Below are 17,369 nucleotides of genomic sequence, written 5' to 3'. Positions count from 1 at the left end.
TAAAGTTTCTTGAGTGAGGGATCCCATAAAAAATGTAAATTATTAGTATTCCTTTTATAGGCCTTTAATGAGTTATTGACCTGTCAGTGATGAACCTGCCTATTGAAATATTTCACTTCTTGTTTTTCAGGCTTACTGGGTGACATAATCAGCTCTTAAATTTTCCTGGAGTGCTTTTAGAAGCTTTAAAGTTTAGTCAAAAAACCCCCAAACAAACAGAAAAAGCAACATTACCTCCCTCCCAAATACATATGCATTCCCTAAGACTATATAGTGTTTACATCTTTATCTTGACTTTCTATCGACTAGATTGATTGAACTTAATAAACCATTTGGGCCATCAAACCTCAAGTGCTTTGGATGAGCTGAAGTATTACAAAGTCCACTTGCTTATTAGCAGGAGACCCTAATGTAGGAAAGTGATTAGAAATAAATTATTTACTTGATGTCATTCGTGGCTGTGAAATCATTCTACTCAGCTATAGCTTCAGTTGCTAGTTTGTGGATTGTTCTTCTAAATTTTTGCTAATCCAAAATTAAGGATTTTTGAGACTCCGTCTAGAAACAAAGCAAAACTAACACTTATCCGCATATCACAATCATTAAATTCCTTAGTAATGAGGACCCCTTATTTGCTCAAAAGGATGTTTGAAGATAGTTCTCACGTTTTCAATTTGCAGAGTGGGAGAAGAAATTTCTAAAAATTGAGTCTACTATTTGATCCTGATTACCATACATAGTTGTCTTATATTTTAAAGTTTATTTAATAAGGACAGGGCATCCCAGGCGGGCTCAGTCAGTTAGAGCATGTGACTCTTGATCTCAGGAGTCCTGAGTTTGAGCCCCACCTTAGGTGTAGAGTTTACCTTCTTATAAAGTTTATTTTACAAAGATAAAATATATAAGTTTTATGCAAAGAAAGGAAAAAAACCTGAAAAACAACCTAAATCTGGGATCTGTGATAAACAGAATCAAAAGATTGGGAGATACAAAGAAAAGAAAGTGAGGAATGCATGTATTGGTGTGGTAGGGCTACTCTCTTGGACAGTGGGGCCACATGGAGAAAAAGTTTTGGAACTGAGTCACTATTGAGAAGTTCCTTGCAGAGTTACATGGAAGAAAAATATTTATATCCATCTTGACAGTGACACAAAGAGATCTGAGTATAGTTCAGTGGCTTGGGTTTGGTTGACCACTTCTTGAACAAATGTGAGGATTAAACACTCACAAATGTTCCTAATATTTTCTGAACAAGGAAGTAAGATATTAGCACTTTTTTTTTCAGTACTGTATCTACCATTATAGCACGTCAGTTAGCCTTAACTTTAAGCCTTATGGAAGAATCAATACATTCTGATTTGAGAGTTTCCCCCACATGGTAAAAATAAGATGTGAAATTTCAGTAACGGACATGAAAAATTTTGGTAGTACCCAGGAAGTTTTCAGAAACTAGAGCTTTTACATAATTCGAAAGTTTTAATGTTTTGAAGGTTCAGTAAATTATATAGTGTATAAGAGTGAAGTCTAAATTACCCACCGGGAAGAGTAACCCTATAGCACACATGTCTGGATCCATGTATGCAGATGGACAGATACACTTCATTTCTCCTGGGAAGTTGAGTTCTAAAAGCTATCACTCAGAACAGACGGTTTTATGGTTACATAAAAAGAAAAGGAAAGATGACAGGGTTGCTATAAAAATGAAAGTCCTTTTGGAGTATTAACAGCCGAAAACATTATGACTTAAATGAAGATGTGAAACAAAAATCAGTTTAAAACTACAAATTTAATAATAATAATAAAAAAAAAAACTTGTGCAGAAGGTTTGAAGCATATGGACACCCACCCAATTTGTGAGGAGGGCAATGGGAGCCCCAGACTTTAGCTTATTAAAGATGACCTTTCCCCTCTCTAAAATTTCAAAGCTGACGTTTCAAGTGCAGAGCAGACTGTGAGCCATATGTAACATGACCTCAGCTCCACTCTGCCCGAGCACTGATGCCATCACTAATGAGAGGTGAAAGGTCCTTTTCTTGCAGCTTTTTCAGAAACCCACCAACTCTTGCCTGTGAAGTAAGACTCCTCCCTCTCTCCCTCACAATCCCCTTGCTTTCAAGAGAGCTGCATTTAATACACAGTCTCAAAACACTTTTATTACCGGTCGATTTGCTTATAGCCACAGCCAAATGGCAGGATGTACAATCATATGCAGAAGAAAATATTTATTTTGACTCAGAAGGCAAAGGGATTAAGAGAACATTGTATTAACCTTGCCTTTCATCTATGTTTTAAAGGGAAATTCTCCAGAGGCATCTATTGAAGTTCTATTTTTTTATAAAGACTATCAAAGACTTTTAGGAGGCCAGGTGTGTGTTTATCTGAGGGGAGGAGAGAAAGGGAAGAAACTATATCGGGGGAAAAGGCAGCTTCACAAAGCTGTTTCAGGCTGCAAAGACGTCTGTGCAGAAATCTGTTACAGGCATTCCTAACCAGCCAGCTCCTTCCCTCCGCCCCCTTTTTCCCTGCTGCTTGGAAACAAAATAACTTTTTTTCCAAGCAGGTTGTTATCATATTCATGGCATGGTCAATTTCCGTTTGCCAAGAAAATATTTAAGCTGATCAAAGAAATTAGAAAATCGGATGAATAGAAACAGACGTTCCCACAAGAGAAGCGTTTCTCAATGTGAAGAGGCAGGCGGACTGCAGCCAGCCCACCCAGTTACTCCTAGGAAATTGCTCTCTTGCCAAAGGCGGAACTACAGGGCCACCTAAATTCTGCTGGAAGGGCTATGGAAGAGTCTCCACTCCCCGAGAAATTCACATGGAGACAGGAGCTTGAGACGGGTGGCGGACGTGTAAGGAGAGGTTCGATTCTGGTCATCTATGTAAAAAGCAGAAGGGCCTTTTAACTACTACATCTGTTAAAACAGTGGGACCTCTCAAGACAGAAGTTGAGGGAATTTGGGAACTTTTTGGTTTGCTTTGCCTTCTTTGTTACGAGCACGGAAAGACAAGAACACATTATCCTTCGTAGATGACAGAGAAGTATGTACTTTTGGAATGGAGGGATAGCACTTTCTCTTGAATTCATATAAATTCAGTTTTAAGATTTGTGGGTCTGGGTGGGGAATGGTTGATAGCAGTCGTCTTCCGGAGCCCCTGGTCTCTGAGTGTGCGCCCCGGCTAACTGGTGACAGTAAACAAAAGGGTCTTGTCTTCGTTGTTCCCGGGCAAGGCGCGGCCAGACCAGGTGAGGCCACTTGCGATGGCGCTTCCATAGAAGATGGCTTGGCGTCCGGGTTTCCTTCTGGAGAACTCTGGAAACCGAAAAGCCGGCCCCGCTGCGGGCAGGGGATCCGGATTGGCTCCGCTCCCTGCTCGCCTCGGGGGAAACTGGAGCACCTCAGTCGTCAGTGAAGCCTCACCAACCCTACCCAACACCTCCAGTTCTCTGAGGAAGAAGGCGAGGGAAGGATGGCCCTGAAGGAAGGCGACTGTGGGGAAAGCTAAAGGAACCCAGGAAAGATCCCTTTCTTGCGAGTCCGGCTCGGGGCTAGTCGGTGCCGGCAGGTCCGCGGCAGGCAGGCGGCTCCCCGGCGGTGGGCCGAGAGTCCGCCCTGCCAACCTAGCCCCTCCCCGCCGCGCGTCCCTCACCCGGGGGACTCAGTCGGCAGCTTTTCTTTTCTTTTTTTGTTTCAGTTCCTGCCGCCCAGCCCGGGGATCCTTTGCCAGGAAGACAGCGCCCTCTCTCTCCTGCGGCCGCGCCCGCCGTCCGCCGGCAACCCCCTCCCTGCTCCGCTGACCTCCGCGCGCCTGCTTTTTGCCCCTGCCCTCCTCAGCCCGGCCCCCTCCTTCACGACCCTGCGCCTCTCGGTCCCAATAATCGCCTCGGGGAGCAACCCAAGACTGCGGCGGGGTCCGAGGCCTGAGCTTAGCCGGGCAGGAACACCCGACCTCTGGCTGCAGCACTGGGCGGAGCTGTCCCCAGCGCATACGCGGCGCCCGAGAGCTCTCGCGTGGCCCCGGGGAAGGGTTCCTGGCGCAGGCGGCAGTACCGGAGGGAGGCCTGGCTCCCAGGCCAAGGCACTGCCCGCGAGCGGGCGGGGCTGCGAGCTCTCCTCCGCGCGCGCGCCGCGACTTGGACGCGCGCGCGCGCACCTGGCAGAGCGTCTTATCCCGGTCGCCCAGATGGGCCCGCCAAAGGTGGACCTGGGCCTGCAAGGCGGGTGATGAGAGGGTGGCGAGTGAACTTGAGTGGAGGCAGGGAAACTTCTTATAGCCTTGTTCCAAGTCCTAAACGCGTCCCTCGCGGTCTGCGAGATCTGCAAGCCTCACCCTGCGGGCTTGCAGAAGGGCATAGCCCTGGTGTTAGAAAAGTTGTTGCAAAATCCAAACCCAAGGCGGGGGCGGGGGGGAGGGCGAGACGCGCGGAGCGGCCTGAGTGGGCACATTTCCAGCTCCCTCCACCCATTGTTTTTTTCCGCACAGCTCAGAGGACTAGTGCTTCAGACAAATGCCACTCGGCCCATTCGGGAGCAGAGGCAGTCAAGCTTCTGTCCGCAAAAATCTGGATCCTTTAGAACCCAAACAATGTATTCGTGTGGAACTACAAAACCATTTCCTATGGCGTGGATTCGCACCGACGCAGGTACAGGACTGAAGTACCTTCACCCCCCCCACCCCCCCGCAAACTTCTTGCGCCCGGGAGCCACAGGGGTAGCTCCCCTCGAGCTGACCCGGCTCCAGAGCGCAAGCTGCTCTCAGAAATGCACTAATTGAGTCGCAAACCACCGGCCGCCCTAACAAAGCGATCCATCTATGCAGCTCAGCGCCCAATTTGTCCACAGCACTTTCTTCCGCAATTCAGAAGCATTATCTTGGTTTTAGAAGTATCGCGGCAGAAACGTGGCAATTATCCTGGGCTCGGGTTACGCTAAATGGCTTTAGGCTGAGAAATGGAAGAATACAAATGCCGAGACGGTGCTGACCATCTCGCTGCGGGGCCTGGACCAGGGCAGGGGAAGCTAGCGAGATTTCGTATGGGGGAGAAGGAGGTCCGGCGCAAGTTCCAACTCTTGGTTGTCTCTCCCAATGGCATCAGCCAGAAAGAAGTGTCGGGCCTTTGTCCCTAGAGTTTAAAGATTCTGAGCGATGGATCCTCAGAGGTTGGGAGAGAAACCTCGGCTTTAGATCAGCAACCGGTTGAGATCTTCAGGCACTACTGGAGTAACGAAGGCAAGAGACGTCGAGGGTCAGCGGGAAAGATGGGTAAGACTCCTTTTCCTCTTAGGGACAAGTACACTAAAATTGGGGAGAAGGGAATTGCACTGGGAGAAAATAACTACGAGCAAAGAGAGTTGGCTCTCAAGAATGGGGAGAGGCTTTCACTCCTGAGCAAGGGTCAGGCCTGGCCTCGGAGCCCAGGTGGACGCTGCATTTTGGGAACCTGCGAGAACCGTAGAGGCCCAGAGACCACGAAGCATCTCCGTACCGGGAGAAGGAAAAAAAAGGAAAAAAAGCTTTTAAGAATCTTCGTCTCTGTCCGCCAGGGTGAGTTCGGACCTGGAAAATGGGGAGTAAAGAAAAAAGAGAGTAGCAAAAGGCGTTCGGGTGCCGGCGCCGGGTGTGCAGCCGCCTTTGCTCACCCCAGCCGCCCAGCCCACAGTGGTAGCCACGCTGTGCGGGTGTCTCTTTCTCGTTCGGCTCAAACCAGCCCCCACATCTTGAAGTAATCAGCAGCCGAGAAGGGACTCGTCCCCCTGGCATCTCAGGTTAAAGGAGGAGGTCCAGGAAAATGTGGTAGAGCCATTACAAGAAACCCGAGCCGCAGTCATCAGGGACTCCAATTGCCATCGCATTAGGATTGATTAGAGACCAGCAGTACCGTAATGACCCGGAAAGAGGGGCAGCCGGGGATTATTAATATCAGAATGTGCCGGGGAGGAGGGGGCTGAGCGGAGGGAGGGAAGAGTAAAGTGGGGAGGGAGAAGTTTTAAGTTACTAGGATTTATATATAAGCGCAGGCTTACCTGAAGAAACCGGATAGTCAGTGAATCACGCAAACAATAAATCTAATTGCATCTTAAATTTCACGAAGCCTGATTTTTTTTTGGGGGGGGGAGGAGTGAAACCATCGTGAAAACCAGGCCAATTTATTAGTTTTTATAAACATGTAGTTATATAAAATTGGGAGAATCTAAGTGAAGAGATGGGGTGGGGATGCTGGATGTTCGCTTTCCTTACCAGCGGGCCTCTTAAAAAAAAAAAAAAAAAAAAAAAAAAAAAAAGACCGGATTTGAGGAGTGCAATTTCGGGTCACTTTGGGTCTTCTCTCCAGGGCTAGGGAGTAATGGAGTGGGCATTTTCTGCAGAGTCTGTAGAGGTGTAAAAACCCAGATTTTAATTGAAATAGTGATACCTAAGTAGTGGCTTTTGTTTTTTGTTTTGTTTGGGACACCAGTGATCAGGATCCCTAAGAGATGTAGAGAAGAGAGTGGTTTGTCTCCTTCCTCGGACTATGAGCCAAAACAAATCAGCCCCTGATGGTCTGGGCTGAAATGCAGCTCACTGGATAATTAACTCCATCTTTCCAGTCCACCCTAACTGTTTATTTAGTGTCACCCTGCATTACCGTCACTAGCACTTTCCTCTGAACAGGAGGAGCTGCAGGCTTTCACCTCCCAAAAGGAAATTCTTCTTAGCTTAGACAGATGCGGTATTCAGGATGTACATTAGTTGAGAACAGAGTTGATTGGAAATTCAATGGAAGATAAGGACTCTTGAGTATTTTTTGTAAACTTGCACTAAGGCAATATTAAGAGAGGTGACAAGAGTGTCTTAAATTCTTAAGAATGGATTCTGGTAATACTCCCCTTCATTTTCTAGAAAGGTGCTTGCCAGCTGATGTTGAGTGGCATCTTCTGGCTCAGATACAGTCAGGGGCTAATCCCCGAGCCACAGCCTTCTCAGAATGCAGCTAAAGAGGGCCCTTTTCCTCCAGGTGGCCAGCCCACCTTCTTCCGCCCTACCCACCAGCTTCCCCACGTTTTGACGACGCCACCGCTCCGCTTAGCTGGTCTCCCCGATGAGCGAGACGCCCCTGCCCGCACTTCAGAGTTTACTTGTCCCGCGCCAGCACCCTCTGTCTGTGAAACCTCAGGTCCGCCGCAGAAACAAGCAGGCGCAGGCGCCCAGAGCCTTGCGGAAGGGAGGGGACCAGGAGAGAGAGAAATGCAGAGATCCGGAGAGGTGTGTGTGTGTGTGTGTGTGTGTGTGTGTGTGTGTGTCAGGAGGGACAGGGACGGAGAAAAAGACAGGGACAGAAAGAAACAGAACAATGAGATTGAGGCTGTGAGGGAAAGAGGGAGAGAGGGTGAGAGCGATAAGAGACAACGAACGAGAAATGAGAAACGAGGAGGTTCGCACACAAAATAAACGAGTTTCCGCTTTCAGAATGAAAAGAGAGAAGTCAGAGGGACACATAGAGACCAGACGCGGAAGGACACACACAGGGGAGCAGGAGCTCTCCAAGCACACATCCCAGCCCTGTCGTCCACTTTGAGTTCCCTCGTAGCGTTGTCTCTCAGTGCTGGTCTTCCTCTCCCTTCCCCGCCCCTGGGACAATGTGGAGCCTGTACTTGCAGGAGTCGCGCGGGGCGGCAGGGTTTTCAGCAGCGAGCCGGCGAGCAGCCCGCTCTGTTTGTCCAGGTGTGGGCGGGGGGCGGCGGTCTCCCGGAGTCTTGGGCTGGCGCTGGATTTTCTCACCAAGGAAGCGGGAGGCTCTGCTCGCAGCTTCCCGCTTCCAGGAGAAAACTCCCTCCTTCCATACATACATAAATATATTAGGGGAACAGACAAATCTTCATTGTTCAGAAATAAGCCAAGGAGGCCGGCCGGCTCCCCTTGGCCTTGCTGAACGAGGTTGGAAAGGAGGGAGGGAGAGAGGCGGGGGCCGCGCGGATCCGGTGTCACGTTGCAGATTCCCACTAAAGATAACGAAACGTGATCTATTTTTCAGAACAGCAAGTGGATGGGAAAGAACCTTGACAACACAAAACTCATTTACTAATGGACTGGTTTTGAGTTTCTCTTCCCGGGGTCCGCAAATCTCCCTGCCTGAGTCCTCGGCCTATTCAGACCTCGCGGGGAGCACGGTCCCCCAGGAGGCAGGTGGGCGGCTGCTCCGGCGCCGCGGTGGCCGTCGGAGCCCGGGATCCCAAGGGTCGAGGGCACCCGGAGTTTCCAACCAAGCAGAGGAAAAAGATGAATGTTGTCACTGCAGCCAGGATTTGGGGAGTCTCCGCAGTGCCCTAGAACGACGACGCCAATTTGTTGAAGAAACACCTCGCGGTGCTCTTCCCTTCCAAATATCTGTAGATAGAGTAGGATTCCCGCTGCAGTTCTTGATGGCGAAGGAATGCCAGGAAAGCTGGCCGGGAGCCCCAAAGCATCTCTCTACAAGCCAGAAGAGAAGCAAGTGGGCTCCACACAGAGGTTTTTAAACCAAGGCCTTATAACGACCAAGCCGAGAAACCCCACCAGCAACTAGGGCACTGGCCTTCTCCATAAAGCAGTTGTGCGCACCCGGCCGTTACCTGCACAGAAGAGGCACAGAAGAGCCGAAACCTGGCGTCGGGCGCCGGTCACCGGCCGCGTTACCCTCGGGAGCCGCCGGGAAGCAGTGAGGGCAGCAACTATAGTTGTTCGTTCCCTTTAAATCTCCGACGCATCTCTGTTTTTCGTGTGATTTGCATTGACAGCAAAGGTTTTAAGTTACTAGAACAACTCAAACCTTTCTGTGTGCGATTTAAAATGGATCATTTGGTTTATGTGGTTTGTAAATTCATGTCATTTTACCTCTTTTAGTGGTTTTCGCTGAAAGGCTCCATTTTGGGAAACCTTATATATCCGAGCCAACAATTAACATTTATAACAATTGGTTTCCCTAACCAAGGGATCGAAATAGTAGGTAGGCTCATTGGTACAAAGCGGATAGCACTTCTCCTTTCTAGTTCCGCGATCTATTGGATTAAATGCCAGGAGAAAGGCTGGCGGCCCCGGTATGGCCTCTGAGGACTAGCATCACATCTCATCAACCTGGTGCCCGAACTCGCGGCACCCACGTGGTCATCTCCCCAGTTGTCGCCAACGTCCTCGCGTCCTTGTTCCTTTTGAAGAAAGATGAAAAGTGGGCAGAGAGGTCTGGAGGAAGCAGAAAAAAGGTGGTCATATTGGTGTCTAATTGCCATCTTTCTGCTCCTCGTCATCCCCTGTAAATTTATACCTGCCCTTATTTGTCCAAGTTACGCCTCATTTCCTCATACAAAATTGTTAATTATAAAGTACACCCCATACACAACTTGCCGTTTGTCTTCTAAGAGACGTGGCTGTACGCACAGACCCTCCACCCCCTACACACACATTTTAATTCTGTGCACTTGTTCCAGTCTTCAGTGTATGAACTCATTTTAGTATATGTGCTGCCGAAGCGAGCACGGATTAACTAATTTTTAGAGCGGAGTTTAAGCCTCCGTTCTGGTCTTCACACAGCTGCCATGTCAATAAGGACTATTCCAAGCAGAGACGTTCCTTCTGGCAGGACACTGCAGCTCCTTAAGACTTCATCTGAAACATCATGAGCACTAAAATAAGACAGCGAGGGAAAATTACCAGACACATGGACTTGGGCTCAGCCATGCCAGGCTTCCAGTTTAGAAAGTAAGTCATTAGGCACACCATATGGTAGGGGCTCTTTTGAAATAATATGCACCAGAGAGAGAGAGAGAGAGAGAGAGAAGAAAGAAATAGAAAAGAAGAGAAAAAGAAGAAAGAAAAGAAATACTATGCACCCATCAAATGCATTTTAAAAAATAACTCTAATGGTAATGAAATACCAGCATCTATTTCCAAGGTCTAATTGCATAGGATACTGCAGAATTTTAAGGATGCAAAAAAAAAAAATGCATTGTGTGGAAGTTCAGGGGAGAAGCAGCTTCTCTCTACTTGGAATCTCTGGAGAGACAGCCAAGAAGGTGAAGCCCTTCATGAGTTTAAAATGCTTCAGGGTGCACTGAACTGGGCACATTATTTTGAAACCATATAAATAATACAAGGGGAAACCTATGCAGTGCTCCTTCTCCCACTTATGTCTTAATATATAAATGGTTCTGTGGAGCTGGGCTCTGGCTCATGTAATCAAAACATATTTGAAGAAGACAAGCAAGTTTAAAGAGCCTACAGTTTGTTCTTCGCATTCACTAAGAGGGTGCATTTAAATCAAAAGCATTTTTGAAGTGTACTTAAGATTCTGTTTTGAACTTATCTAATCAGAGATAAGTATAGTTATAAAGTCACTCTCCTTCTACCATTCTGCTCCCCTTATCTTCCCGCATTGTTCTTATCTGCTGCCAGTCTCAGCTACTGACAATAGATTATCTTTGTTTAGAGATGCTAATTGTTTTCAAAATCTTTTTAATAATTGCTTTGGAACAAGGTGTGCAAATGAGGCTTAAGATAATTACAGCTTCATTTGTTAGTACAGTTTTACTAAACATTCTCCACATATACACAAAATAACAGATGATGGGACTGAAATTGCAGGACATGTCTCCTTCCCTGGCAGTAAAATAGGCCAGCATTGCAACCTACACACACACACACACACACACACACACACACCCCTCTTTATTTAATCTTCCTGGAGCCGCTGTCATCCTGGCTTTGAGGGCAGTGTCCCTCTCAGAGCAGGGCAAGGATTAGGTTACAATCAGATGGCTATTGGAGCCGGACACAGTTTTATTTAATTTACACCCCTTCCAGCGCCTTTCGTAGGAGGTTCCCAAAGCATTTTTGCTAATAGCAAGTAAAGCTTCTCGGCATTCCTCAGTAGCAGAGGTGGCCTTGGAAAACGCAAACGGCCAGTGAGGAAACTGAGTCCAAAAGGCTGCCCGCTTAAACCACAGAACGTTAAGATACCAAATCACAAATGAGCCCTCAGAATCTTTATTTGCCCAGCAACAATGCACTAAACAGCTCTTTGCATAGTCCCAAATAGTCGCGGCCTCTTGAAAATGAGGGAAGAGCTATCCACTGGGAATACTTGTGCCCTTTGGAGGGCGGTGGGGACGGGAAGAACTGCGGAGGAAATTAGGCTCCTAGAGCTGAAGTCAGCCGGGGAGAAGCCACTCTTCCAGAGGCTACAGCCCGGAGCCCAGCTCTGATCTTGTATTATTTATCGCGTTCCCTAAGCTATTCATCAATCCATTATTTATTCATTCCAACATTAAGGTAATTAAATATGAGCTCACCGGGAAAGGGCAAGTCTGCAAGGGACAGGGACAGGGGTACGGAGGGAGAGGAGAGGAATTATACGGTCTGGACTCATTGATTTGTGCAGAGATGTGCACGGCTGCCCTTAGGTGACACTGGAGAGGGGGCTCACGTTGCAGGGTCCTGACGCGCTCACCCACTCACATCCCCCGCCCCTGGGCAGCGCGGATCTCTCCTCCCCCCTCTCACCCTGCTTCCCACCTCTCAGGGTCCTTCTCCTCCCACCACTCCCTATCCTGGGCTCCACTGCCGCGCCCTCCCCGCGCGGGGCGGCGCGGCCTCGCTGCCTGGCCCAGCGGCGCGCGGGCTGGCCAGCCCCGGATAGGCGCCGCCCGCAGCCAATCAGCGCGCCGGGGACGCTGCGCGCTTTAAGGCAGCTGCGGGAAGAACAGAAACCAAGTTCCCCGGCAACGAGCAGCATCAACCCGGCGGGAGGCCGGAGCCAGAGAGGCCCAAAAGGCTGCGGAGAGAGCCGGCCGCTCAGTGTACAGCGCGCCCCCCTCCTCCTTCTTCCTCGGCCGCCCAGCCCTAAATTTCGACCAGCTTTTTCGCCTGCGGAAATCCTAGGGAGGGGGTTAGGAGCAGCTGCGCCCCCCTCTCTGAAGCTGCCGCCCCCTGACTTTTCGGCGCTGCTCCCTGCCGCGTGCGCCCGGGCAGTGCACCTCGGCAGGCCCCAGCCATGTCGATGCTGCCGTCGTTCGGCTTCACGCAGGAGCAAGTGGCGTGCGTGTGCGAAGTTCTGCAGCAAGGCGGGAACCTGGAGCGTCTGGGCAGGTTCCTGTGGTCGCTCCCCGCCTGCGACCACCTGCACAAGAACGAAAGCGTGCTCAAGGCCAAGGCCGTGGTTGCCTTCCACCGCGGGAACTTCCGCGAGCTCTACAAGATCCTGGAGAGCCACCAGTTCTCGCCACACAACCATCCCAAGCTGCAGCAACTGTGGCTGAAGGCGCACTACGTGGAGGCCGAGAAGCTGCGCGGCCGGCCGCTGGGTGCGGTGGGCAAATATCGGGTGCGCCGAAAATTCCCGCTGCCGCGCACCATCTGGGATGGCGAGGAGACCAGCTACTGCTTCAAGGAGAAGTCCCGGGGTGTGCTGCGAGAGTGGTACGCGCACAACCCGTACCCCTCGCCTCGTGAGAAGCGGGAGCTGGCCGAGGCCACTGGGCTCACCACCACCCAGGTCAGCAACTGGTTTAAGAACCGGAGGCAAAGAGACCGGGCCGCCGAGGCCAAGGAAAGGTACGCGGCGTGCTTCCCGCTGCGCGGGCGACCCCGGGAAGCCTTCCTTTCCCCTCCGCCCCTTCTCGCCCCCGCTGGCACCCGCCACCGCGTCCTCCCCGGCCGGCTGGAGCCCGTCCGCGGGGCGGCGCCCAGGCTTCCGCGGTACTGCAGCAAAGTTCATGAACTCTGCGATCGCTTGCTAGGGATGGGGAGTCATTTGATTTGAGCGCTCGCGCGTGGGTTTCTTGGGGTGTGAGTGTCATAGGAAATACTGGCGCTAGGTTTGTTTTTCATGCCTCCCTGGTTGGCTGGGGTGACGAGCGGGGGTGGGGGGTGCGGAGTGAGTTTCGAGATCCACTACAAGGGAAGTGTTGATTGGTGTCTCGAGGAAAGGGGTTCGGTGGGGGCTGAGGGTAGCGAACCTCTGTCCTCTTGCTCCCCAGAGGGGTGGAGCTGGCCTGAGACGTCTGCTCTGGCCCCACTCCCGCCGCGTTCCTTACTCGCTCTCTCCTGGTAGGCTTTTGGGCGAGAGGTCGCCGCTTCATTCCGCGCTAGCTGTATAAAGGGAGGAGTCTTTCAAAAGAAATCCACAGAAAAGAGGGCTTTGGAAGAGTTGGCGCTGCATTATCTGGTGCCCAACGCCCAGAAAGGATTGCTCCTCTTCCGGCTGCCTCGCGCGTGTCTCGGGGCCGCGGCGGGTCTGTCTGGCGGTCCGCGCTGCCGCCTGGGATGGGGAAGGGGTCTCCAGTCGCAGACTTTTCTCCGGCACGCAGAAGGAGAGCTTATTTTAACCCGTCTCCGCCTCCGCCCTCCTCGCGCGAACACCCGCGTCCACCTGGCCCGGCTCCATCCATTTGCTGTAGAGTTTCCGAACGAGATTCGGAAGAGCGCGGGGAGGCGACGGCGGCGGCTAGGGCGCTCCGGGAAGCCGAGGAGTTTTGGGGGAAGCCTGAGCGCCCGGGAGGGCTGGGTTTCCTTTGTTCGCTTCCGAGTCAGGGGGCCGCAGATGTCGCCTCTGCTTTCCCCTCTGGGTGGAACAGCACGGAGCCTGGATCCCCTCGGCGGCAGTGGGCGAGATACTGCGAGGGCAGGGCTGGGAGAGAAAGGGGGAGACTGGCAGGCGCTGGGGCCGAGGAGGACGGGCCAGCACTCTGAAGGCGGAAGCGGCCAGGGCTTCGAAATCCTCCGGTTTACCAGCACCAGGCATCCGGACCGACGCCCGGGCACGCCGCACCGGCTCTCGGGCTGTGCGGGCTCTCGAAGTTTCCTCTGCTGGGAAACGGTGCGCTGTTGTGGATGTCCGACAGGGGGTTGAGAGGGGCCTGTGACGGACTCAGGACTGAGCGACTAACACGGGGACAGGGACAATACGGTTCCAGTTAGACTTTAGTTACAAAACGGCCGTCCTATAAGCCAGGCCTGAGGGCCCACTCCCTGATGAAATCGGAGAGACTGGCTGCGCTCCCTGTGTTTACTCAGGTCACCGGGCCGCTCCGGACACCACTTCCCATGACCTGTCTTGTGCCTCTGAAACCACAGCCTCCGGGCAGGGGCAGGGAAACTCGACGTTTAATTGTTTCCTCAGATGGGAACAGGACAATTGACTTGATTCACTCTAGACATCTGCGCGTGGGGCTCTGTTTGTCCTCTGATCATTTTCTTTATCACCAACAACCATTTGTTGGAAGACTTTCAAACTTAATTACTTCTAAATGTGGTGCTAGTTTAGAGGTATTCAAAAATAACTGCTTGAACAGAATTTTGAAAATAATTTTTGTGTTTCGAGTAAGTCCTACTGATCTGGCTTTCTAAAATATGGAAGAGGAAAGGACCTGGCTCCCCACTTGCTCTGTCTGTAGTTCCCCATTTCTCCTCTGCCTCCTTACTTCCCCCAGGGCCCTTGGGATGGGTGGGAGGGCACAGCTCCTCCATTTGGGTATATGACTGATTGCACAATGGCCCTTTCCTCCTTCCAGCTCCCCTCCCTCCACTCACACTTTTTGTAACCTACTTTTTTTTTTTTTTTAACCATATGGTGTTGTCCTCTATTTCTTAGGGAGAACACCGAAAACAATAACTCCTCCTCCAACAAGCAGAATCAACTCTCTCCTCTGGAAGGGGGCAAGCCGCTCATGTCCAGCTCAGAAGAAGAATTCTCACCTCCCCAAAGTCCAGACCAGAACTCGGTACTTCTGCTGCAGGGCAATATGGGCCACGCCAGGAGCTCAAACTATTCTCTCCCTGGCTTAACGGCCTCGCAGCCCAGCCACAGCCTGCAAGCCCACCAGCATCAGCTCCAGGACTCCCTGCTGGGCCCCCTCACCTCCAGTCTGGTGGACTTGGGGTCTTAAGTGGGGAGGGACTGGGCCTGGAAGCAGTGACTAGGGACACCTGTAAATAGAAATCAGGAACATTTTTGCAGCTTGTTTCTGGGGTTCTCTGCGCATAAAGGAATGGTGGACTTTCACAAATATCTTTTTAAAACTCAAAACCAACAGCAATCTCAAGCTTAGTCGCCTTCTTCTCTCCGACTCTTGCATTTCCCATCCCAGTGCAGAGATCAGGAAAACAAAAACCAAAAACCAAAAAAACCCAAACAAACAAAAGCACCCAGTCACCCAGTCTCGGTTCTGGGCAATCCATGTGCCAGCTTCAGTAGCTTTTCTTTCTTTCTTTCTTTTTTTCAGTGAATGGGAATTACAAATCAACTGGATTTTAAATATTTCCTTTTAATTTATTTATGGAAAAGTCTTTTTGGAAAGAGGAAAAGGAAATGAAGAAAGAGAGAGAGAAGTCAAAATAGTGAAAATAAGACCCTCCAGCCGGGAGGAACTGGTTGCATTCTTAAGGTGAATAGAAAAAATATGATTTTACAACTTTTTGATGGGGAAAAATTAAGTTTACATTTTTCATTATTTAGTGTTAAACACTTTTATGTAGATTAAAATGAAAGAACAGTATTAGGGGGAAAAAAAACAAGTGCCTAAATGTCTTAATGCTCTCTGTGTAAGGCAGTTAGAAATAGCAGTGACCATTAGTAATACAACTATTTTTGTCAAATTTAGTGAGGGTTTTTGGTTGTTGTTTGTTTTCTTGGGTTTTTTTAATGGCAAACTTTAGAAATGTACCAATGTGAAAAAAACAAAAAACAAAAACACAACACTTTCCTGAATGCCATTACTTCTCATGCCCTTGAAGCTTTCATATCTGTAGCCTACTCCTGTTAAGGGTTTCCCTTGTTCCTAGTTTCTAGCCTGCAAAAATATATGACAAATCTGGCAACCTGGTATTTGTTACTAAAACAGCATGTGTTTTCAGGTTTCTTTTCTATTGTACCTAAATCAGTCTAAATTAAAACTTAGTAGAACACCAGGAGTACGATTCTGTTTCTGAAAGGTGAGTTGTGTATTGCTGTCATTGGCCCCCCCTCCCTTTTTTTAAAGCTTTCTTACTTAATGGTGGTTGTGAATTGCAGGGTACTTTGAAGGCCACCACCTGAACCAAGAATGGTGACTGAATTGATTATGTGACAGAAAAAGAGTGAAGTTAGCTTTGGGGTATTTATTTTTTTTATTATTTAGATATGCAGTTTTGTTTACCACTAGCTCTTCTCCACCGCGTTCATATGTGAACTCAACTCTTTTGTATTAACGAGTTTATGACAAGACTGTGAAAGTAAAATAATTTATCTGCTTGGGAAGAAAAGGGGGGCACTTGAACAAGGATAACAACATTGTGAATTAATCTGTATAAATAGAAAGCAGACCAGTAGGACAGGAGCTCTTTGCACTGCTGCCGGATAGTGTCCAGAAAAATCCCAGTAATCATGTAGGCTCCATATTATTTTTGCCTGGGGCAAAAATGATGTATCTTTGTATTTAGCTTTTAAATTTAGTGAAACAAATGGCATTATTTATTAAAATTCTACTCAGGATAACAGGATTGGCTTGCTTGTGCTTTGTAAAAGTATTGCTCCCCAGAGAGAGTCTATTTATTTTCTGACGTGACAGTTTCATAATTTTGACTTTCCCCCATCCGTATCACTATTAATGTATTCATTTCTTTCTTACTCTTTCCTATCTTTTCTGTCCTGATCTAGGAGAGTGAGGTGTGTGTATGGGGTGGGGAGTGGAATTTAGGCCTATCTTATTATGAGGTTTTTAAAAATGTCAAATAGCTTTGATTGAGTTCAAAGGAGAAAGGATCACTGAACTTAACTGTAGTCACTTTTACTTATAAAGTCATTTTTCCCCCTCAGTGATGGACAGATGTGCACACAGCCGCTGGGAGACCATCATTTGGATTGGGAGCTCAAGGTCCCAATCTCCCTTGTTAGTGTTTTGGATCATTAAGTTGGTGTTTATTTAAGTCACTAGGGTGTTTATTCTCCATGTCTTGGGCCACGGAGAAATGCCACCCTCTGCAGGAGGGGCTCTCACAGGGGATCTCCACACATTCTTCACATTCACTCCCCAAAACAAACACCCTGCACAAAGATAGCTTTCAATGACCCTGACAGGCTTCAAAGGACACCGCGGAAATCTCCCTGGAAAATAAGGAAGGGCCAATTACTTTAATTTCTTACATGCCCTCTCTTCCTACTCCGATGACTACCCCCCACTCTTCCAGCTCTGCTTGGTATAATTTTAGACTCGTGGAAGATCTGTCTCCCTGGGCACCCGGGCCCACTTCCTGCTCCCTTGGTTGGTGAATCTTGGAAAGAAATGTCTGCAGATCTGGCGAGGAGCAGAGTGAGCCAGTCCTGTAAAAAACCCCTGTGATTACTGCTTGTAAACTCGTTAAAAGGACAATTTTCTGTC

At 49.3% G+C, this 17,369-nt stretch overlaps 2 protein-coding genes across 2 annotated transcripts; both read left to right on the top strand.

Annotated features, from left to right (window-relative positions):
• The first annotated feature begins 3,699 nt into the window (after window positions 1-3,699).
• On the top strand, window positions 3,700-8,827 carry LOC308345463 (uncharacterized protein). The gene is made up of 3 exons (XM_080807632.1): window positions 3,700-4,648; window positions 5,133-5,550; window positions 8,018-8,827. The coding sequence occupies exons 1-3, from the start codon at window positions 4,514-4,516 to the stop codon at window positions 8,044-8,046; spliced, it is 582 nt and encodes a 193-aa protein (XP_080663758.1). The 5' UTR covers window positions 3,700-4,513; the 3' UTR covers window positions 8,047-8,827.
• A 2,168-nt stretch (window positions 8,828-10,995) lies between these two features.
• Window positions 10,996-16,484, top strand: SIX1 (SIX homeobox 1). Its single transcript, XM_080807631.1, has 2 exons — window positions 10,996-12,567; window positions 14,606-16,484. The coding sequence occupies exons 1-2, from the start codon at window positions 12,008-12,010 to the stop codon at window positions 14,898-14,900; spliced, it is 855 nt and encodes a 284-aa protein (XP_080663757.1). The 5' UTR covers window positions 10,996-12,007; the 3' UTR covers window positions 14,901-16,484.
• The last annotated feature ends 885 nt before the right edge of the window (window positions 16,485-17,369 follow it).

Source organism: Martes martes (assembly GCF_963455335.1).
Source record: "Martes martes genome assembly, chromosome: 7".
Taxonomy (NCBI): domain Eukaryota; kingdom Metazoa; phylum Chordata; class Mammalia; order Carnivora; family Mustelidae; genus Martes; species Martes martes.
This window is presented reverse-complemented; position numbering and strand designations above follow the sequence as displayed.